Source organism: Anser anser, assembly GCF_964211835.1.
Source record: "Anser anser genome assembly, chromosome: 6".
Taxonomy (NCBI): Eukaryota; Metazoa; Chordata; class Aves; order Anseriformes; family Anatidae; genus Anser; species Anser anser.
In genome coordinates this window covers 25,996,285-26,018,813 of record NC_139726.1, presented here as the reverse complement: position 1 = coordinate 26,018,813, position 22,529 = coordinate 25,996,285, and the positions used below count along the sequence as shown (strand labels likewise).

The following is a 22,529-nucleotide window of genomic DNA, read 5'->3' as shown; positions in this document are numbered from 1 at the left end:
GCTCTTGACTGATTTGCCAATTTACCTTACTTCATTCTTAGTCATCTCTTGTAAATCACTTAAATATTATCTCTGGATTGTCGGTTAGAAACCTTGAGGCAAGGTAGGTCATTTGGTACATAGAAGGCAGGAATAATCTTCATGTTTGACATTCATTGGCAGTAGGCAGTCAGGGAACTGAGATTTAGTCAAATGTGTGCTGCAACAAAACTTGCTGCATTATTCCAACTCCTTTTCAGGACCTCCATGCCTGTCCTTGGGTTTAGATGAAAGTATGCTTAGAAAAACATGAAAGCGAATCAACCTGGCAAGAAGTAAAGCTAGACCAAGTAAAACTTGCTGACTTTTTGAAGAGATTTCTGTGATATTGGGTGCTGAGTGGCCTGACTCATGGTTGAGTACCTTCTCCCAAATGTGCTACTAACCTTGGTGCACTGGCTCTGGCTGGCATGGAGTTAACTTTCTGTCCCCACAGCAGCCCATATAGTGTTGTGCTCTGCCCTTCTAGCTAGAACAGCCCTGATACTGCACCAAAGTTTTGTCTATTGCTGAGCAGTGCTGGCACAGCACCAAGACTCCCTCCAGTCCCCCCCCCCAGAGCCAGCAGGCTTAGGGTGGGCAAGAGCTGGGGAGGGAACATCACCAGGGCAGCTGGCCTGAACTGACCAAAGCGATACTCCGTATCACATGGTGTAACACTCAGCAGTAAGAGGTGGGAAAGGGGAAGGAGAGGGGTGTGTGTGTGTGTGTGCATGTGAGCTCTTGTTATGGAAACATCTGTCCTCACTAACAACCGCTGCGTGTATTGAGGCCCTGCTTCCCACAATGTGGCTGAACATTGCTTGTGGATGGGAAGTAGAGACTAGTTGTTTTCTCTCTTTGCTTCCGTGTGGCCTTTGCTTGTATTTTTTTTCTTCCCCCCCCCCCCCCCCCGTAATTAAATTTTCCTTATCTCAATCTGTGAGGGTTTTTTTTCCCCCATCATATTTTCTTCTCCCCACACACACACTTTGAGGGGTAGGGGGAACTGAGAGAGTAGTTGTGGTCCTCATTTGGTACTCTTAACAAAGATGAGATGTGTAATTCAAGTAAAAGTCTACAGGGTGGGTGGGGAGGTTTCAGGGGGGCTTTTCAGGTCCTTCTTGCTGTATTTGAAGAGGGAAGAGGCCTTGCATCTTCCCTCTCCCAAAATCAGCCTTTTTGTTGAAGCAAGCTTTAGAAAATCATTTTCCCTGCTTTCTTTTGTCTTAAGAGGTGCTGAATAAACAGACCGTTGAGGATTTATTAATATGGAACAGAAGAGAATTTTACTTCTGCCATTGCAGCTGGTGCTGGGTTGCACAAATAATCTTAGAGATTATTCTCAATAAAGAATCGCAAACATATTTATAGCTCCCATCACAAGTATTTTTCTTTGCTCAGATACCAAAGTGTTGAAGTAAGTGATGTGATGTACATAAACAAACACCTGGATGTGTAGGTTGACTCACCCAGTCAGTTCAGTGACAGTGAGGTGTCTGATCTAGCTGAGTTTTCTTGCAACCTCCTATCTGTCAGTCTCCAAGTGTTCTAGGCCTGGCCATTACTTGTAAGAGGTGTTTCTTCCTAATGACATGGGCAAGTATAGGCAGGAGAAAGTTTAAGTCCTTCACAAAGGTCTCCCTAGCCTCCTTGAGTTTAAATAACGTGCCAAGTTTAAGCAAACTGAAATGAATAAATAAAAGACTGAGCAAGGCTGCTGGTGCCTCTAAACAAAGGCGGAATGCAATTGCTCCTGAAGATGCTGACTCCTATCCCCGTCTCTCCATCAGCCAGCACTGTCTGTGCAGCAGATACTTCTGTTCCTCGGGGACCGTGCTTTCTGACAACTACAAGTGCAGAACAAGAAGGGATGGTGGCTTTTGTAGGAAAGTGTCTAGCATCCAATAGGTAGGATTTCAGTTGTGTGCTTCCTTGTGACTGCTTACACCAAAGCATTATAGTAGCATCTTTGTGGCTTTTGCAAAAATAGGAGAAGTTGCTGGATACTGGGTTAGGTCAGAGATGTTTTCTGGGATGTGTGGCAGAAGAATCGGTACTGAAACTCTGCACTGGCTTGTGGCCTCCCTCTAGGGTAATCTGTTGTATCCTTATTTACAGCAGTAGGGTGCTGGAGAGCTGGAACCGCTTCTACAGAGGCAGCGTGCCCAGCTGGCTGTTCTGGAGTGTGTGTGTGCCACCTCTGTGTGCTGCCAGCTGAGTGCTTTCAAAGTGCTGAATTGAACCAAGGTAGTCTGGTACTGAGATGATGTCACAGCTTCCAGTCCATTTTAAGAAGAACTAGAAATGCTGACTTATAGGAGATGGGGGAATTGTTGGTTAAAGCAATTCTAGCTTGTCCCCCCGTCTTGCAGGATAATGCTGTTGGTGCTACAAGATTGTAGCAGACTGGCAATAATAGGGAATGGGAAGGGGGCTTAGCAGCAGTAAGGAAAGGCCAGTGAACACATGAGGTGGGGAAAAGACCTGAGGAAAGCCTGCAGTGGCTATTGGGAAGCATAAAGAACGTGACTACAGCGTCTTTTCCGTTGGAAAAGGCCTTGGGAAATGAGGTATTTCACATCTTCCTCGAGTCACTGACGTACAATGTTTGGGCTGTCAGAGTGCACTTGAATGTGCAATTATGTACTTTGGCAATGGATAACTAGAAAGCAGTTTGGGTTGTACTAGCAAAACTGGCATCCCTGGCAGGGTTGATTGTTTAGTGTTGAAACTGTGTGAAGCTGTCTGTTCTACATCTGCAGGTAGTGTATGGTCAGCTTCCTGGAAACTGAAATTACCAGTTAGGTTGCAACAAAGGAGTTATTGTAGTATTTTTAACTTGTCATTCACCTTAAAATGAATAGCTGGGATGGTATTCCAGGTTCGCAGAACTGATCACTGTTCAGATGAGAAAAACATGTAGTGTTTCAGACAAACCATGTTTGTTGGTTTTCCCAAAGATCAGCTGCTTTGAATACATATAGGAAGGATGAGGCTTACTGTTGAAATGTGAGGATATTTTTTTGGATCTGTAGGAGTTAATTTTTAGCTTATGGAGGACAAACAGCTTAGAAATAAGCCAAATTGGAAATACAGGTGGGGTTCCTTTCATATTCAGGTTGTGTTCAGTGAATGTGTAGATGAGAAAGAAATGAATAGAAAACATGATTGCTGCATAAGCTGGTTGTCCTGAAAAGACTTTATTGTTTGTGAAAGCGAAGGTGATTTTTGCAGATTTAATGATGAAATAAGCAAATACAGATATTCATGCTTTCAGTACTGTAACAGTAAATCATGTATGCATTAACTAAGAAAGTGACTGTGGTGCTTACAGTAATGGAGTTTGAATCAGGAGCAAGAGCTAACCTAAGCCTGATAGAGGTGAATCCTTTTGTAAGAATGGTGTTTTAGACAGAGTGTGTCCTGTACTGCAGGGACTATAGCTTCTTCCAATAATTTCCTGAGAATAATTTCCTGAATTGGAAGCAACATTCCTTGAAAGAAGATACTCTTGAAAAGTTACAGCAGAAAAGTCGAGGAAGTAAGTGCAGCATAGACCTTTTGATAGAAGTAAGGAGGAGCCAAAGATTTCTACGGTATTATTAATGTTTTCTTAAAATATTAAAGTCACTTTAATCACCCTAAAATATTCAATTTGGTCCTGTCAGAAAGTGTATATATATATATATATATTTTTTTTTTTTTTTCAATAAATCCCAAATGGCTAGCCACAAAACTGGATTTAAGCACTCTAGGGTCACTTTAAAATCCTCTGTGTATTCTTTGTTGCACAGAGGTCACTATGTGCACGTGGGTTGATTAACTAAAAATACCTACTAAGAACCTGAAAAGGAGGTACGGTATCCCACAGTTTTAATCACATTACTCTAAGGGTTTTGATCTCCTGCCCCCAGAGGCACAGCCTGCTTCTTGCTGCACTGCAACAGTTAACACCCTTCTGCTAGCGCTGCTGCCAGCGTTCTCGCTGACATCAGTGGTCTCTAAAGCAGTAAACAAAAAGCCGCCATGTCTGTTCTTCCTGAACTCGGGAAATCAAAATGAAATGCTAGTCAGATGGAGAGCAGCGAAGCTGGTAAGAAAGTTTAAACTGTTCAGAAAAGTTGTTGATGTAGAAAAGTGACTCTGAAAATGTTTAAATGTTAAGGTAAATACAGCCCTGTCTGCAGATCCTTCCGGAGAGAAGGACCATTTTTGCTTTGAATCATTGCTGTACTAGTTACAATCAAGAATTTTGTAGGATAGAAATTATCTGTTACCTTCTTATTCAATATTCTCTTTGGTATACTTAAATAAGAATACCTGTACAAATTCTCAACAGCTCAACTTTTTTTTTTAAAATTTTTTTCAAAAAAAAAGTGCCTAACCTTCTGGATAAATTTTATTCTGAGTTATTGTTTTGTAATAGAAACTGAGTATGGAGTCCTTAGACTTGCTGTAGTCATGTATAAGTATGTTCAGGTTAAGGCATTGACTTATACCAGTCCTAGAATGAATGTAGAAATTAATACAGTTATTTTTTGAGTATTAATATCCTAGAAGGCATTTTAAAATGCCTTCAGTGCTTTCTAAATGATTACAAGATTCCTGTAGTAGGCTGAATCTCACTTTTCTTCTTTAAAAGATGTTTTTATTCTGAGAATTTAAATCAGTTCTTGTAAACAGAGAATAGGATTTTAAATGTCAAAGTAAGCTATCTGGCATTAGAAGCTCCTTTTGGGGGAGAGGAATGTAGGGCAAGAAAGTAATACACACTGTAACTTTGTAATGTGCATATATATATATATATATATATGAACATTTTTCTCTCTAATGGGCTTTCGTATTGTCATGTAAATATGGATATGTCATGGAAGAAATGTTATTATTCTCCCTTCCTTTCCAGACACTCGAAGGAAAGTGGAACCACCTCTTGGAAGTCATGATCCTCGAACAGCAGTTCAGCTAAGAAGCCTCAGCACTGTCTTAAAGCGCCTCAAAGAAATCATGGAGGGGAAGAGCCAGGTACTTCTTTTAGGAGGGCTTGTAGGCCGACGTATCTAGAAACTGAACTGTTTACTGGGCTTCCTTGAGCTTTGTTTTTGGATACATCACGCAGATTTTTTTATTTAGACGTATGAAGAATGAGTGAATAAATTCAAAACTCACTGTGTGAGCCCAGGGGAAACAAATTTAAGTTGATGCTGACTTCTGACATGTCAGAATCAGAAATCTGCCAGTTGTTCAGTTTTCTGAACCTGGACCAGATGTTCTCATTTTACATTCCTTCCCATTTCTGTATTACCTTGCCTTGTATTTCCTGACTGTTTTCTTCCTTGAAGGAAAGAAATAGGGGGAAGTGAAACACATTGACAGTCACAAGTGGTAATGAGAATTCCGGGAGTGAATTAAAGCTACTTACTGTGGTAATAGATATTCAGCAATATGTGCTTGAAAATCTTGTGCTATTAACCGATTAGATTCAAATGGCTAAGGGTTTGGTGGTTGCTACTGACTTGCTGCTTTTGCCTGCCTCTTCTCTTTTGGATGATGCCTTTAAAAGGAGGACCTAGCTGAGAAAAGAAGCCACAACTATTTATAAGTCATGATATAAATAGCTGTGTCTGGGAACAAGATGTGAGGAAGCAAAAGTAAAGGGGGCTTATAAAAAAAAAAAAAAAGATGGAGAGCAACTTTTTGCTTGGGCAGTTAATGAACAGGGCAAGGGGGAATGGTTTTAAACTAAAAGAGAAGAGATTTAGATTAGATGTTAAGAAGAAATTATTTACTCAGAGGATGGTGAGGCACTGGAACAGGTTGTCCAGGGAAGCTGTGGATGCCACATCCCTGGAAGGCCAGGTTGGATGGGGCCCTGGGCAACTTGTTCTAGTGGGTGGCATCCCTGCCCGTGGTAGGGGGTTTTGTAACTAGCTTTTAAGGTCCCTTCCAACCCAAGCCATTCTATTATTCTATGAAAGTACATTTAATCAAATTGTTTAAACTGGAAAAAGGCTTTTGGCTTGATATCTTTTATAGGTAGACTTTGAGTAAACTCACTTAACTTTCAGTCCCATTCTGCTTGTAAAAATAAGTTTGTTTTGTCAGTGATATTTTTGAGCGCAAAACTCAAGCCTTTCATTGCAGTGAGCAGTATGGTGAGTGTGGCTCCGACAAATTTTTCATTGTGCCAGCTTCTGAAGGCCTTGGAGATTCAGATATCTTTGAGGCTATTGGAGAAGTTAGTGCTCAAACAGGCAAGATGCAGCAGTAAATGAGTAAGTTTAGATCTGTCTCTGGAAGCGGTCTGTTGTCAGCGTGCTGACATCTGTACAAATGGTAATGCCTCGCTGCCTCTGCCTGCAGCCATGTCTTGCTTGAATCACTTCAGGCAACAGTTTCTTTTACTGTGGAGTTGGTTTAGTTCTACAGGAGACCACTTTACTCTTGTAGAAAGCATGTGTCAGATCCTGAAAGGTGGTGTTCAAAGCAACCTTTACTGCTAACAGGGGCCAGACCTCTTTTCCGAATCCTTCCCTGAAGGCTGTTCCTGTCATGAATGTTGGTTCCAGCGTGAGTGAAGCAGAGAGCTGGAAGGTGTCTCTAGTTTCCTGCCTCCTTACTTCTCTCTAAATATGGAGAAACCAGCAATGGCTGAGTTTCTAAACACCCAGCCATGTGCAAGTGTGGCAGAGTCAGCGTGGGAGGGATGGTGGGCAGAGGCTCCAGAAGCTATGCGCTGCTGCTTGGAATAGCCACTCTGTCCATGTGGCAGAAACAGAGACTTGGCTCATCCTGCAGAGCCACAGCAAAAACTGTTAATCGGGATCCCCTGTATCTTTGCAGCAGTTCCTTGGCAAAGCTTTTCTTCGCATCTTTTCCTGCTTGAACAGTTTTGGACTCTTTCTACGTGAGTTGTCTTGAATGAACAGCAAGAAGTTGTTGTTGTGTTAATCACAGATGCTTTAGCTGCTAGACAAATTTTGAGGTCATGTCAAACCTCACTTTGTGAATATCCAAAAATAAACTCCAGTTCAGGGTATGCCTTTTTTCCCTTATGTGAAAATTGGAGTACAGATAAGCTTTCTCTGTGCTTACTCTTGGTTTGTTTTGAGAAAATTCATGCAGTGTTTTCTCTTCCTCAGAAAAATCACACATATTCAGTTCCTCTGAAAAGGCTAATTACCAGAACTGAACTCTAGCAAAGAATGATTCACAGTCAGAGCCGTCATGTGACCGTTAGCAGTTGCCTCCATCCATGGTGATTGTATCTGCTGTGCTCAGAATTTTAACTGAGAGATTTGTCCTGTTCTTTTTTTATAGCTACAGTAACAAATGGAGGTTTCGCCTCTTTGTTTTCAAGCCTTAAAAATGAGACAAAACTTCCTGTGGCTGCAGCAATGCTGTAGAACCAGTATATGATGTTAACTGCTCAATGTGTATGCTACAGGTGTCTTCACGTAGCAGTTAACCTGGAGTTTTGAACCTACATCAGTCTGGGACAAAGGTTTTACAACTGTTTACTGTTCTGAAGAGTTTGACCATGTAATAAAACTTTTTACATTTGTCCATAGTTGTTTCAAAGTACATCCTAGTGTTAGCTATTGGAATTACCTTTGCATTGAAAATTCCTGATAGCTTAATTTACCCCTGGAAAACTGAACTACTTCTGATTTTAAAATGTTCTGGTTGAGGGCCTGTTGTACCAGGGGCAAATGTGAAAGAAGAACAATTAATACTTCGTATATTTGCTGCTTCTTGACCTTTATCTACAGTTCTTGATATTTTTTTGCTCGTTTGTTTCGCTTTTCCTCTCCTGATTTGCCTCTCATGCTGGATCAAGAAAGCAAAGGCTTATTAGACTTATTAGTCTCACAGCTAAGAACTGCCGTAGCTTTCTGGCTTCTTATAAAATCCCATGAAGAATTCTTTCTGTGCATGTATGTGTTTATAACCGAGAGTGTGTGCATGCACAAATGGACGTGAATAAGTGATATTGTCATTTTATGTACACAGTCTACAAAGCAATCATCAGCCTAATCATGCTTTTTGTATTCACAAATGAATTTTCTCTTCTGCCTTCCCTTGTAGGACAGTGACTTGAAGCAGTATTGGATGCCTGACAGCCAGTGCAAAGAATGCTATGACTGCAGTGAGAAATTCACCACCTTCCGGCGGAGGCACCACTGTCGACTTTGCGGACAGATCTTCTGTAGTCGATGCTGCAATCAAGAAATCCCTGGAAAATTCATGGGCTACACAGGTAGGGCTTATTCTCTAAGAAGTAGAACATTGTCCATGTGCTAAACTCTGTTTGGACTACTGCATTTTAGATTCTAACATCTGCTAGAGATGCTGTATGGGTCTCTAGCAGTCTTAGAAATAAGCATGAGGAATGACAGGACCTAATTCTACAGTTTTGTCCATGTGCATTGGTGGGTTGTGCCATGTCTGTTTGTTTGTATCAACATTGTTCATGATGACAAAACAAATAAGGCCACTGTGTAACAAGGATGTTTGCTGCAAAAAGTGTGCCCAAGTAACAGCTATGCTTAATAATAGTAATTTTAAAACATAATGGGCCGTGTGCTCTAGTTGAGGGTGAGGGAAACTTTCCAAAACCAAATGTGAGACATCTCCTGAAGGAAGTCCTTACCTCCAAACACTGGCTGATATATCTGACTGGCTGTTGTATCATGTGTTATCCATCATTTGACTCAGAGAAAATCCCGTAGTGTGTAATTATCTGGGTTTTGCTCTTTAAGGGAATATGAGAACTGGACTTAAATACACAAAGAGGTTCTGAAGCAGGAAATCATTTTTTTCCCCACCACTGCACACCTCTGATCCTGTAGGAACAGAGCAGTCTTTGTTCCTGTTCACTTATACTGTCTGGTTCCTCTTTTCATAGGGGATCTCCGAGCCTGTACTTACTGCCGCAAAATAGCCTTAAGCTATGCACACTCCACAGATAGCAACTCCATTGGAGAAGACTTAAATGCTCTGTCAGATTCTGCGTGTTCTGTGTCAGTGCTGGATCCTGGTGAGCCTCGTACACCGGTTGGGAGCCGTAAAGCTAGCCGCAACATCTTTCTGGAGGAGGATCTAACCTGGCAAAGGTAAGGTGAATGGCTTCATGTTAAGCTCTAGAATCTTAACTGTATTTTCAGGCTGTCACCTGCTGAGACAAAAGCTGGTGGTTTATATTTGGTAAGCTTAGAAACATTTGTCTTGTGAAAAGATTCTGGTCTTGTGCTTGCTTTTAACATTCTCATCAAGTTGAAATGTGGAAACTTTTCTAGTGGAGTTTTAAATTATTTTCAGTTTTTCATTTAACTTACTGAAGCATTGGTTCTATACCAGTGACAAAGCAGAGGCTTCTAGCTTCAGTATTGGTGTATGGGTGTGGTTTTTTTTTTTTTTAATTGCTTCTAACCACCACAGTGTTGAGAGAAGTCAGTGTAACACTGATAAGTTACTTGTCAGGTTTGTGATTGGGCAAGAGAATGTAAGAGATGCTCCCTGTGTAAATAAGAGAAATGGTGGCAGTTGCCATCTGTGTCAGCTGAAGGGACAGCTATAAGGGTTCTCTGATCTCCTTTCAAAATATGTTTCTTTCTATCCCTCTTGAATTAGGGATTTTTATTTTTGGAAGATAAGTGAATAAAGTCAAGGTCCTCAGGAACTAGCTTGCATACTGCTCGAGTAGAAGTACAATGTTCTTTTAATATGTGGGGGAGGAAGAAATAATCAAATATGGTGTTTGTGCTCATTTCCCTAAAAACAGAAGAACAGTCAAGTGTGAAACTACTGAAGAAGCTTTGAATCAGAGCCTTTCTGAGGGCTCTGGACTGGGGTGCAATATTAGTGATATATGCCTCTTTCAGGAGAGCTCTTCTAGTGGTTCTGATAGTATGAAAGGAAAAATCTCAGCAGGAACCATCTTCAGAAAATGTGCTGACTCCTGCTTTGCATACTGCTCTTCCGAGTATGGTGCTCCTATATGGAAGCAACAAAATAATCAGCATAAGGCCTAAATAAAGGAAAGTACCTTTAGTTTAATGTCATAGTCATCCAAAGCAGAATATTGAAGTGCTTGGGATAAGTACTACCACATTTTGAATTGGGGAATATTGTGTGTGTTCAGAATGCTCTTTCAGGTACAGGGTAATAGGAGGTATCATAACTTCTGTCTTCTGATCTGTTTAGTAGTATCTGTGTCATGTCAATACAACAGATGCTAGTCATGGGCATGTACAGAAAGTATTTGTCTTTATTATGGGCAGTTTATAGCACTGGAGGGAAATAGTGCCTGTTCTTGGAAGGCCGATAACTGTTGCTCTTTTAGAATGCTTAGTCTTGCTGGGAGACCCTGACTAAACATGAGCTGTTTTTGTCTGTGAGAGGGAAAAAGACTAAAATTAGGTAGTTTATTATTGCTTAAGGGGAGTTCAACGTTTCTTCAGTGCTTGTTGCTGTTAAAATGAAAAACTTCACAATAGGCTGCCGTGCTTTTTTAATACTGCATTTGGTAAATTCCTAATTGATCTTCAGAGGTTTAAATTCAGGACATCAAACTTAAACTGTAGTGCAGTAGAAAGTGGGAACTTGGTACTCTATGAAAGCAAACCTTTCTATGTGTGGTTTCTTTATGTGAAGTAGTTTGCTTCAAAAGAAAACTTGGAGGTTAAGTCTCTTCCCAAAACGTATATAAGATGAGGCCTTTGCCTCTACTCCCATTCTGTGATGCAAAGCAGTGAGAAAGGCATTTAGGAGAGTGCTGCTGTGTTTACTTGTCTGATGCTGCTCTAATCTTTGAACTGTTGTAGCATAGAGGCATAGCTGCCTGCTTTAACTAACTTGAAGGGCCGTGTCTTGTAACAGCCAAGGAGTAGAGTAAGTGGGCAAGTACAACTAAGCCACTCAGGCAAAGTTGTATTGTGTACGTTTTCTGATGAATACAGCTTATTATGCTGGCAACATGTCTGCGACACAGAGCACAGCCAGCACAGCTGTTATCAGCGGGAGTGTGGTGACTTGTATCTCCTAGTTTTACCAGTAGGAATTTATGTTGTAGGTCTCTGTACAGCTGATCTCCTCCTTCCTGGGGTGGAAGGAAGAGGGCAAAGGTGATAAGGATAAGGTTAAACAATTACAGAAGCTTTTCTGTATCTTAATAAAAGCTGTTTAGCAATAGCTACAGATAGCATTGCTTGTATTGTAAAGATGAGGTGTTGGAGATGGAGGCAATGCCTCTACCTCCAAAGCACAGAACAGTAGCATGTAATAAAAGGGTGAATCTGTAAGAAATGGATATAAGGGAAGAGTGCAGAAAAGCAGGTTAGTATAAGAGGGTTGAAGAGTTCAGGACTTGAGTCAGAAAGGAGACTTAAATGCTGTCCCCTGATTTCATTGGCCAACATACAGGGAAAGATTTCCTTCTTATCTCATTGATTTAGCTATAATGGGTGTGAATATGAGGTAGCATTATAAGGAACTGTATTTTGATTCCAGCTGTTCTGATAATGCTGCATGTGACAAGTCTTTCAAACTTCTGTAACATACTCTTTTTTTTTTTTCCTTACAGTTTGATTCACCCAGACTCTTCAACTACTACGTTGTCTGCACGCCTTGGGTCTGTTCAGGAGGATGCAGGGAAGTCTCCAGCTAGAAATAGGTATACTAATCATATCTGTGTATTTCCTGTTCTGGATGCACTCCTAGCACACTCTTCACTGTAAAGCCTGTATTTTGGGTCTTGTTTTTACTGAGCATGCTGTTTCGTATCTAAAATGGGACTCCCTGAATTCATATGTAATGGTAAGGAAAGACCACTTATGTACACGAGACCTTGAGGGTGCTCTTCTGCTTCTTGTGTGAATTGACATTGTCTAGTTTAAAAGCATGTTTTTTCCTACATGCTACAGTAATAGGATGATTCTAAGCTGGCCCTGGCAGGCCCAAACTACTTGTTCAAATTAACATTTAACTCTATGCCTATTCATGATCTCGCTGTAGTATATAATATCCACTAAATGCATTTGAGTCCTGGATATAATTGGTGTTGATGAGCACACAGATATGAAATGAAGTGTGACTGTTTTAGCCTTTGCTTAATACCCTTTTATGTAAATTAAAAATCCCTGCTGCTTACAGATAGGTGACACAGTTAAAGTAGCTCTTGTGAAATAAGTGGGAGGAATACTTAATGAGGGGCTTTAATGTCATTTTCATGTTCCACGTAAGAAGACTTTCTGTTCAGCTGCATTACTCTGTCAGACTGATTTATCAGTTCTAATTCTGTTCAACTTCAGAACATCTGAATGGTAGAAGACAGGCAGAGCTTTTGCCTGACTTGAATGCCTAGGACAGAAAAATTTTGCTTATTACCCCTAAGTGTATAAGGATGTGTAATGCCAACATAGTTTCCTTTTGATTCTGCATACATGACTAAAAAGGAACCAAGTAAAACTCTTTATCAGCCTAGTATTCCTGCTCAAAAAAAAAAAAAAAAAGGATGAGGAAAAAGTAGCCGTTTTGAGACTATTGTACTTTCAATGCATACTACCTTACCGTAGCAATGCCATCCTAATTCAGATTTTGTATTTCATACTTGGGCTTGGCCATGTTATCCATTGAGAATTCTTGGAAACAGTCAGAGTATCTGTTAAGCAGAGCTTGCTAATTGGCTGAGTTTCATTCCAAAGACTATGGGCTGGCAACAGTTCTCACCACTGAGACTGCTGCAAGCCTCTTGGGTCAGTTCAGCATTGAAATTTTGATTTTCCCTGTTGCTGTATGCAGAAATGTTCTCCATGGGCACTCTTTATAGCACTGTTAGCATTACTAGCTTATGCTGCATGTTTGCAGCTGTGTGATAAGAACTTGCACTCTTGTTATTCAGAGGCTTAATCTAGCCATGGGATATTGGAGCAGAGGTTATTTGGAGTTTGTATGTGCGTTTGTAGCTTTGCAATGATTATTGCAAAATGGTGTGTTTGCATTGGAGTGCATAGCCCAAATTTCCTAACAGTTGGGCTTGAGATCAGGTGAATGCTCTGTATCACAGTACAAGGAAAATTGCCAGCTGGACAGGGCTCCAGGTCCAGCAAACAGTCTAACAAACTTCTAACCACTGCAAACTGTCAGTCATGTATTTCAGAGATGTGAGGAGAAGGAATTTTGAATGGTTCAAGGGTAGGGAGAATCTCTGTGCCCTGTGACAGGGATCCTGGTGTTGGCTGCCCTTTCTGGCATCTGCCTTGCCTCCAAACAGCTGGACCTTCTGATTATCCAGCACCCCATTCCTTTCCCACTCTATTCAAATGCAGGCATGTATGAATTGCTGTGCCTAAACTTAGCTTTATCTGTTTTCTGCAAAGTGCTTTACAAGAGTTTTCATTTAACTTGGATGTTCCAGAGCAATATACACTTGCTTCCTAGGGATCTGTTCTCCTTTGACTGGGAGGGAAAAAGGGGAGCTTTAAGCAATGTCTGTACCGAGGAGGGAGAACAGTGTCAAGGAGTTAAGCTCCTTCTGAGCACGCTGTAAGATCACTGCCTGCTCCCATGAAGCAACTCACAATGAGCACTCACACTTCAATCCTCTCTCGTACTCCAGGTCAGCCAGCATCACTAACTTGTCGCTGGATCGGTCGGGTTCACCGATGGTGCCTACCTACGAGACATCCGTCAGCCCCCAAGCCAGTCGCACGCATATGAAGGCAGAGACCAGCGAGGATGAGCGCAAAATCCTTCTGGTACTTTTCATGCTTCAGTTTGTCTTGCTCTGTGAAGGAAATAACATTTGGCTTCCTTGTATCATGCAGTGGGAGAATCTTGCTGCCTTTAAAGAGCCTTTTCTGAGTATTGTTACCTGGACCTCTCCTCCAGGTGGTGCAGGGATGGAGAATATTGATATTGCTTTGGGCTTTTCTGTCTTTCTGAAGCAAATCACAGTTTTATGTGGTGTTTGCATAAAGATGTGTAGAGTTTTAGTCTTGGGAAGTGCGTTAGTGTGTGGAGTTGGTATACCATAGCTCTGTGTGGATTCAGCTTGCCACAATTGCAGTTGAAACCAAGTGATCTGATTCTGTATATCTCCATGTTCAGATTTTCCCCTTCGTAGCCTACATAAAGGGGAATTTTAAATGGTTGTTTCAGAATGTTACACCCTGATGAATGATTTAAAGCTGTTGAAGCTTATTGGACCAAAACAAAACTTGGCCCCTCCCCTTGTTTGCAGAATGAATGTAAATGTTTTTTAGAAGGTTGTTGTAACATACTTGTTCAAAGAAAAATCAATGTGTAACAAAGTGTTCTAAGTAATTCTATTATCTCCTCCCTTTTGATGGGAGTGTTATAGGTGGCAGTTATTTTACAATGTTAAGTAGAAAATGGTGTTCCCCTTTGGTGGGGAAGAAAAAAGTTTCCAACAAATGGGGCAAAACAAGATGGAGAAAAAGGGAGGGGAGTGCTTTTTCACACTCAAAAATTCAAGATAACCTTCCTAATTTTAAATGACAATGGGAAGTAAACTTGTTAGGTATTTCACAGAATGAATCATTAAATGGCTTGGGTCAGAAGGGACCTTAAAGATCATCTAGTTCCAACCCCCCTGCCACAGGCATTTGTCTGATGTCAGCAGAATGCATGTGAGTAAGTTGAAACACTTTTTACTCCTGGGTTGCGCAGCTCTGTAAAGGGACAAACATGTGAGACAGAAGCATTTTTAAGGCATGTCTTTACAACCCCTCTGTCCCACATGCATGTTAATGCAGAAAAAGCAAAATCTAAAATGCTATTAATGCAAGTTGGAGCAAGATGATCAAGTTCCAGTGCACTTCAGCTTCACATTGTTTAATTTTGTTGTTCGTTTTCTTAGCTGGGGGAGGAGGGGCTTGGTAGTATCGCTTCTGTTCAAGTACGTACAGAAGATGTAGTGTTAGTTAATGTAGGATTTGCTGTGAATTCCCACTGTTTGTGTAATGCTTTTAGCATGTGGGGCTGATTCGTATCAGGAGGTAATTGAAAGGTTAGCACACTGCACTCAGAAAACTAATGAAATTTGCTTATGAAACAGTGGGTAGGGGGAAGATGTACGTACATGGAGTAAGCACACACTTCTATGAAACAAAGGTCAAAATCCTTGAGTTGAAAGGATTTGTTTTGTTCTGCCAGTTTGTCCAGTTTTCTGAATTCCCTTTGTGAGTTAAGGGTAAAATTCAAGGCAGCTAACTGTGGAATTGCCACATGCATCAAATCTCATGGTCCTGTGACATGTATAGCATCAAATGGGTGAGGTACAGAACCTGGTGTGGCAGTGGAGCTGCTGACGTTGGCTCTAAGATGATGCCCAGGACAGCCAGTACTGGAAATAAAAGCAGAAAGGCAGCTGGTAACAAAAGTGGAGCAGAACTCTTAGATCTCATGGCACCCTTGGGAAAGTAGAATGATACGTGTCTGGCAGTTAACTGGAAAGCTGGAATTAGTTAAAATTTAATTAAAACATTTTTATTGTTGCACAAAAATAGAATGAGTGAGGCATTTGAGAAAGTGAGCTGCAGTGGCACTTCTCCATCCCTTGGGTTGCTCTGTTGTTCTCAAAACAATCCCAGGTTATATCCCAGGTTGCTACCACTCGGCAGCAACAGTTGTTCTGTGCCAAACCTGGGTGCATTTGTGAAAGAAAGGGGTCTGGGTGCAAAGCCGACAGTTCAGTTTGGATGGAGCATAGCCTAAACAAGAGTTGGCACACATGCTTAACAGGCCTGAAAATAAGGTCAGGGCACAGGTTAAAGTGTTTCAGTTGGTGAGAAGAGATCTGTAACTTCAAAAGGGATTAGTTAAGTTGAGCAGGATACACAGCTTTTTTTTTTCTCTTTAGTGGCCAAAATTAGTGGTGGCTAAAAAAGACTTCATATTGGATGCTACAAAAAGGGGTACTCAAATGGTATGTCAGAACGTGAACATGGCAGAGTGCATTGCAGTGTCAAGTACTTGCTTTATCTAGGCTGGATAATGAACTAGGGTGCTTCACAAAGCCTAGGATGAGCACAGAAAGTATAGAAAAACCCTCTTCCAAAGGATGAGTTTTCCTTGGCCTTGCACACACCACCTGAGTTTGAGACTAGGGTGCAAGAAGGCAGCAGCGAGAGCATAAGTATGTTGTAGGTAGTAGAAAAGCTTGCTATGTTAAAACACCAAGCCCCCTTAATTCTTGTGTGTAACCACCTTGTTTCTTGCTTATTCTCTTTTCTGTATAAAGGATGCAAGGAGCTGATCTTGTGTTTGTCTGCCATTTCTGTTTTACAACTTTGCATAGGTTGAGCAGAATGGCTTAGATTTTATGCCTGTTTCTAGAGGGTTCTTGATCTAGAAGCTTATCTGAGGACCAAGGCTGATGCTCTTGAAACCAGTGCTGAGGTCAGACTTGTAAGTGACTTGTACATTTCCCTATCCAGGACTCAGTCCAGTTGAAAGATCTGTGGAAGAAGATCTGCCATCACAACAGTGGGATGGAGTTCCAAGACCATCGCTACTGGCTGCGGACGCATCCCAACTGCATCGTGGGAAAAGACCTGGTCAACTGGCTCATCAGAAATGGGCATATAACCACAAGGTAACCCTGCTGCGTTAGGAAGACAGGCGTCTTCTGACTCTGCGGCGGGAGGATGTGAGTTTCAGTTAATGTTAGGTACTTCAGACTCCAGAGATAGATCCCTTTGCAGGAAAATGAGAAAGAAACAAAATTCAGACCTACCTTTTTGTTGCCTACCAAAGCAGGTAGGGTTCTGATTCACTGTTGCCCAAATAAAACAAGGAACAGGGTGCTGGCTAGTTCAGAAGCTGATGTGAGAGGCAGATTTATGGGTTAAATATCACTCAATGGGCAGAGAACCATGAATACATTATAAAAACTCTCTTTAAAAAGAAATAAATAAAAAATTCCAGACCTCTGCTATCCTTTGGTAAATGGAAAGCAATTGCAGAGTCACAAAGCAATGGACATTTTGGATACCTGTTAACAAAAGCCTCTACTTCATAACATACAGGTCAAAATGAAAGTGTGTTCTCCCAGCTCCACAAAAGGGTTTTTGGCCATGCAAAGCATTTCCTTGTTGCTAAGTGGGGAAAAATCCACTTAATCTGCTCATCCCTGGAGTGCAATACAGAAGAAAGCAAACTGTGGAGTTCACCAATATTTCAAAGGGCCAGTCTGACCTCAGGATCAAAAATCACTAGTAGAGTTTGATAGCTGAATTTTTGGTGGGCTCTCAGTATTGTAAATGAGTATAAAGAATCAGTTATATTTAACTATGCAAGAGAGATAAAACTAAGATGGTTTTCATATTTGTCTAGCCAGGGTCCTCACTCAGCAGATCAATATCTATAACTCAAGCTAAAGCTATACTGTTTATACTCCTCCAGTATCTTGTCTGTTGGACACCTCAGTTGAGTTTAGAGCACTGAGAACCTCTTAATCTAACTCCATACTTGAACAGTACACTCTCCTGCCTCTCCACAACATTTTAAATAGTGTCTGGTTAAATATGGCAGTGGAATACAGGAGTCAGTGTAGCAAATGATTTTTTTTTCCTCTCGTACCATGCTTATGCCATATGCGTTTAAAACCAGACTTAAAAAACTGTTTCTGTTCTTATACCTCCAGAGTCCAAGCCATTGCAATAGGACAAGCATTGGTTGATGGACGCTGGCTAGATTGTGTCAGTCATCATGATCAGCTCTTCCGAGATGAGTATGCCTTGTACCGACCGTTACAGGTAAAAGGGTGAATCTGATTTGAGGGAGGGAGCAGGAATATTATGGTCCTTGCTGTGTTTGGCTGCTGACTAGAATCTTTTTCAGTCCCTTTCTCAGCAGCCATTGTGTGTTTTTCTAAATAAGCTCTCCTGTATAGAGAGTTAGAGTCCATGACTTTTCTCTTAGTGGTTTAAAGCCTGAGGAAGCTGCATTTGCCCAGAAAGCTTTGTGGCTTTCCTTTGTGGAGGATGAGTTGCTACACTTAATGCCTGAAGGGGAGAAAAAGGTCTCCAGTCTTGGCCAGTGCCTCTCATGGTGGACGTCTTCCAGAGGCCTTGCAATGGCAGAGGGCAGCTGTCTGTAATGTGCATAGTCTACAAGCTACTGTGCAATTACTGGTACTGAGCTTCTTTAAAACTTTTCAAAGAATGGATATTTTAGATATACAGTGTTGGACATAAGGTAACCTTCTTCCAATCTCCAGTGACGGCAGCAATAAGGAATTCAGTACCTTAGCCACGTAATGAAGGACTGGGAGGAGGTCTCTGTCATGCCTACCAAATAGTACTGGCTAGCTGAGAGGAAAGCAGGGAACCAGTGATCAGAGACGCTATCCTGCCATATTTCATTGCAGTCAAACTTGATGAGGGGTAAAAGCAGTCACTGGCCTGAGTGGATTGCGGTGTTTTCTTGTTTTATTTTGTTTTTTACTGGAACAGGATATCTCTAGCCTCTGTTACCCGTAAGCATTTAGGTATAAGTCTTGCATGTTCTGCAGCTTCTGACAACAAAGAATAGCTCAGCTGCCCCATGAGCCACAGTCGGAAAGCTTGCAGCAATTAGCATCCTGTTTTCATTGCGTGTTTCAGCTTTTGGCCATAATCACATGGTCTTCTGTTGAGATTCCTCTGAGCTTCATCTGGAATCTCAGCTGGTTAACCATACTATCTCAGCTTGCTAGTAAAACCTTGCCCTTGACTAGCAAATTCTTGTGGATCTGTTTGTAACTATTTATAAGGGGATTACATTACTCAAGTTTTAAAGCCAATTCCTGTTCTCATCAGTTGAAGGTGCTATGTGATCCCATTTCTCCTGGTTTAGACAAGAGTCAGGAGAAACTGTTGGTGACTCAGTTGCTTGCTGCACTTGCTGTAGCCAAAGGAGTGATAGTAAGAATTTCACCTTGAGGTGACTGGGGGCATCAGACTGGCTGATGGTAATTACTTAGGTAGTCTCTGGGTTGTCTGGTGCTATAGCCAGTTGTTCTGACACAGGAGCCCCAGACAGAGCCTGACTTGTGAGCGAAACTTAGAGCTGCTCTGACTGGTCAGTCACAGAATCATTCCAGTGGCTTAGGCTTAGTCTGCTGGATTCTGGGTAAAGGATATGATCATCACCCACTTCTGTTGGGGATACCAAACATTCAGAACTGCTTAGGTGGGTGTGGTGAGAGAAAATGTGTAGTAGAATTAACTTGTCCTTTAGTGCCACTTAGTCACAGCTTCTCTGGAAGCAGGGAGGAAGCAGAGACTAAACACTGTGGGAAGTATAAGGAATTGCTTGTTTCCCGTTCAAAACTCTTCCCGTTTTGTGCTGAAGGATCATTTTACGACTAACCTGTCTCAGTCCAAGAGTATCCTCTAATTTTAAAAATGTCTGATCTGCATTTGTAACAGGCTGCTTTCTAAGGCTGCTTAATAAATACGCTGAAATCAGCAGAGCTGCACTATAACACCTTTTTTCTTCCTTGCCTACTTAGAGCACAGAGTTCTCGGAAACCCCCTCTCCAGACAGTGACTCCGTGAATTCTGTAGAGGGGCACTCTGAGCCATCCTGGTTCAAAGACATCAAGTTTGATGACAGTGACACAGAGCAGATTGCTGATGAAGGAGAAGATAACTTGGCCAGTGAGTTTCAGCTGAGTCTTGTTCTCATTCTGCCTTCTTCCCTGTTATCCACAGTCCTTCAGGACATAGTAGTTTAACCATGTCTTGCTTTACTTGTGTGTATGTGTGCATGGGGCTGTAAGGATCTAAGCAAACTATAACCTAGTTAGTCTTCCTGTTTCTTCTGATGGATGCAGTGTTTTTGTATTTAGTGGAACTGAAAAAGCTTCATACTTCTAGCAGAGGAGAAGCATTTAAACTGCCTTCTGTTTCTCAAGCAGATTTCTGCTTGATTTGTGGCTCTATAGTAATGCACTGAAGAATGCTGACCCAATATGTCAGCATACACAGATCAAGATAAAGTAAGAACTATGAAAATACTGTATTCCTGTAGTATTTCACACTGGTCTTTATGTATTAAAGACAATTTTTCTCCTCTCTGGTACCCTCATGATACCCGTTTGAACCCGTCTCCTCCATGTATCTTCCCCCTTACCCAACACTAAAAGACTCCGCCAGCCCTAGCAAGCGTACTTCAGTCAGCAGCTTCCAGTCCACAATGGACAGTGATTCAGCCGCCTCCATCAGCCTGAACGTGGAGCTGGACAACGTGAACTTCCATATCAAGAAGCACTCCAAGTACCCACATGTGCCCCCTCACCCTGCCGACCAAAAAGGTATGAGGTAGTCACCAGCTGGAGTTGCACATGATGGAGAGCTGGGCCCTAATAACACTGATCTATTTGGACACTACTTTAGTAGCTGTCTTACAGAGGGGGAAGTGTGATATCTAGCTGGCACTTGCTTGCAGTTTTGATACGCTTACCTCTGAGGAGGCTCAGGAGACACGTTGAACCGCCTTCTCTGCAGTGTGTGTAACTTCCCCTGTGACTTTCTCTTTGCAGTTGAAACAAGGTGTCCGGCTGTCCACACATAGTAGGGCATATCCGTGCATAAAGTTTCTGGCTAACTGGGGTGGAAAAATAGTCCATGCATAAACCAGTTTGATACCCATCTCTCCAGTTTGAGATGAAACTGGAAAAGCAAGCAGAAAAAAACCACCAAATGAACAACAATAAACTGATGAACTCTGCTAGCTTCTAATCCTACCTTAGTAAACTTACATTTGACAGAAGAATATTATTATTAATAAGCAGTATGGCCTAATATACATTAATCCATATACATTATATTTTTTTCAAGAGAACCTCCTCTTAGGTAGGAAGAAATCAAATAGTGTTGAAAACCTCTTCATCTTAAAAGATGATCCAGAGTTAAATAACCGGGACTCCTTCTAATGAATTCATCCTTCCACGAAGTCTAGCAGGTCTCTTCTGTTGGCTTGGATCAGTTTACAAGATTTAGCTTTATGCTTATGTGTAGATTGCATGCTCTGAAACTGTGAAATTCTCTCGGAAGAGAGGGAGGGAGGAGAACTACTCACAGCTGACTTGCTAAGTATGTTAGATATTTAGGGAAGGACAGTGAGGAAAATTAGAGGGAGCATTTATCAGTACTTATTAAAGTCACCCTTTTGTTATTTTTCTAAATGTGTCTAGAAGAACTGAAATCTGCTTTTTTTTTTTTTCCTTGCTCCTTAAAGAGGAGCACAGGAAGTTTGAAATTTGAGTTGGTGAGTTGGTGACAATGACTTAAAACAGGGAGGGTTGCCAGCACTACTGACACCAGTTTGTTAATGATACCTTTTGTCTTGTTTCCAGCTCATGCCCTAAACAAATGAAAAACTAATACATCTGCAAGGGAAGCAAAAATGTGGAGAGGGAAAATGTATCAAGGAATTCCTATTAGGAAAGAGAGATGTTGGATTAACAGCTTGAACAAAGCCCAGGTGTTTTGCAGTATTCTATGAATTTACAGCTGTAGTAGGTTTATCTTTATCAGCATGTGTTGGCATTAAAACAGGCTGTAGTCAGGTACTTTAAAACTGGCTGTGGCCAGTGTTAAAAGACTTGTAGAGCAGTAATCTTGGTTTTAGATGTATCTTGGTCTTTCTGTGCAAAAAGCTTTACATGATGAAGGGGAAATGTAAGAGAGCCTACCTCTCTCGGAAGCTGTTAACCAGGTCAATGCTTTTCATAGCCAGAACTGAAGCTCTTGTGAAAAAGATTTTAATGACGGAGAGCTCAAAGAAGATTATCAGAGAAGGCAAGTAGTGAGGGAACTGAAAGGAGAGACACTTCTGCTTTTTGAGTTGTATGTACTGACAGCACTGTGCTGTCTTTGGATCTCTGCTGACTGGTGTTTTAGTTGTTCTTGAAATGTGTGGTTTCTTAATCAGGTTGTTCTGTAAGAGTGCAGTTTATAGTAGAATACTAGAAACAATTCTATTTCAGAGAATGGATTTCTCTTGAGGAGAAAAATATCAGTAATACACCTAGAACTGAGATAAGGTGGAGGTGTCAGTTGTTAAAACACGTTGTGGAGAGGTAAATATTATTCCGCAGTTCTTAGAAAAATCTGTACCCTTTGCAGATGCAGAGGACTTATTGCAGGTCTTGTTTTGTCTTCCTACCCTGAGAGTCTCTAGAGGGAAGAACCAACCAGGAAGCAACAACTTAAAATGACTGCTAACATTTAAAACAGCAGGAAACATTTCCTGGCAACAGGGAAACTGAAATTTCTTAGGTACGTAGATGTTTGTTGTAGAAGGTCTCCAAAAATTAGATGGGACAAAACCACGTGTTGCACAAGGTACTGAAATGGCTGGCTTTTAAAACTTTGTTCTGGAATGTATTAAAGTCTGAGTGCAAGCAAAAACTTTCAGTATGTGTTTTCAACTTATCCTGGTCATTTTCTGTAAAAGGTGCGTTCCAAGGTATTACTGGTAATCGCAGTGATGCTTAC

At 41.4% G+C, this 22,529-nt stretch overlaps 1 protein-coding gene across 6 annotated transcripts in view; it reads left to right on the top strand.

Annotated features, from left to right (window-relative positions):
• Nucleotides 1-22,529, top strand: part of PIKFYVE (phosphoinositide kinase, FYVE-type zinc finger containing) — a 62,366-nt gene that overhangs the window by 5,153 nt on the left and 34,684 nt on the right. For 3 of the 6 annotated variants that reach the window (XR_014586374.1, XM_083842779.1, XM_083842777.1), the window contains exons 4-12: nucleotides 4,925-5,043; nucleotides 8,107-8,278; nucleotides 8,927-9,134; nucleotides 11,603-11,692; nucleotides 13,637-13,775; nucleotides 16,479-16,636; nucleotides 17,687-17,798; nucleotides 19,538-19,685; nucleotides 20,174-20,341. Coding sequence is in view for 5 of the 6 variants with exons in the window: in XM_083842779.1 (XP_083698905.1) it covers nucleotides 4,925-5,043; nucleotides 8,107-8,278; nucleotides 8,927-9,134; nucleotides 11,603-11,692; nucleotides 13,637-13,775; nucleotides 16,479-16,636; nucleotides 17,687-17,798; nucleotides 19,538-19,685; nucleotides 20,174-20,341 (1,314 nt within the window). In the remaining variant the exon portion in view is untranslated. Of the gene's footprint in view, nucleotides 1-3,746; nucleotides 4,115-4,924; nucleotides 5,044-8,106; nucleotides 8,279-8,926; nucleotides 9,135-11,602; nucleotides 11,693-13,636; nucleotides 13,776-16,478; nucleotides 16,637-17,686; nucleotides 17,799-19,537; nucleotides 19,686-20,173; nucleotides 20,342-22,529 lie in introns of those variants that run through there. The other 3 variants (XM_083842780.1, XM_083842781.1, XM_083842778.1) reach the window with 3 other exon arrangements.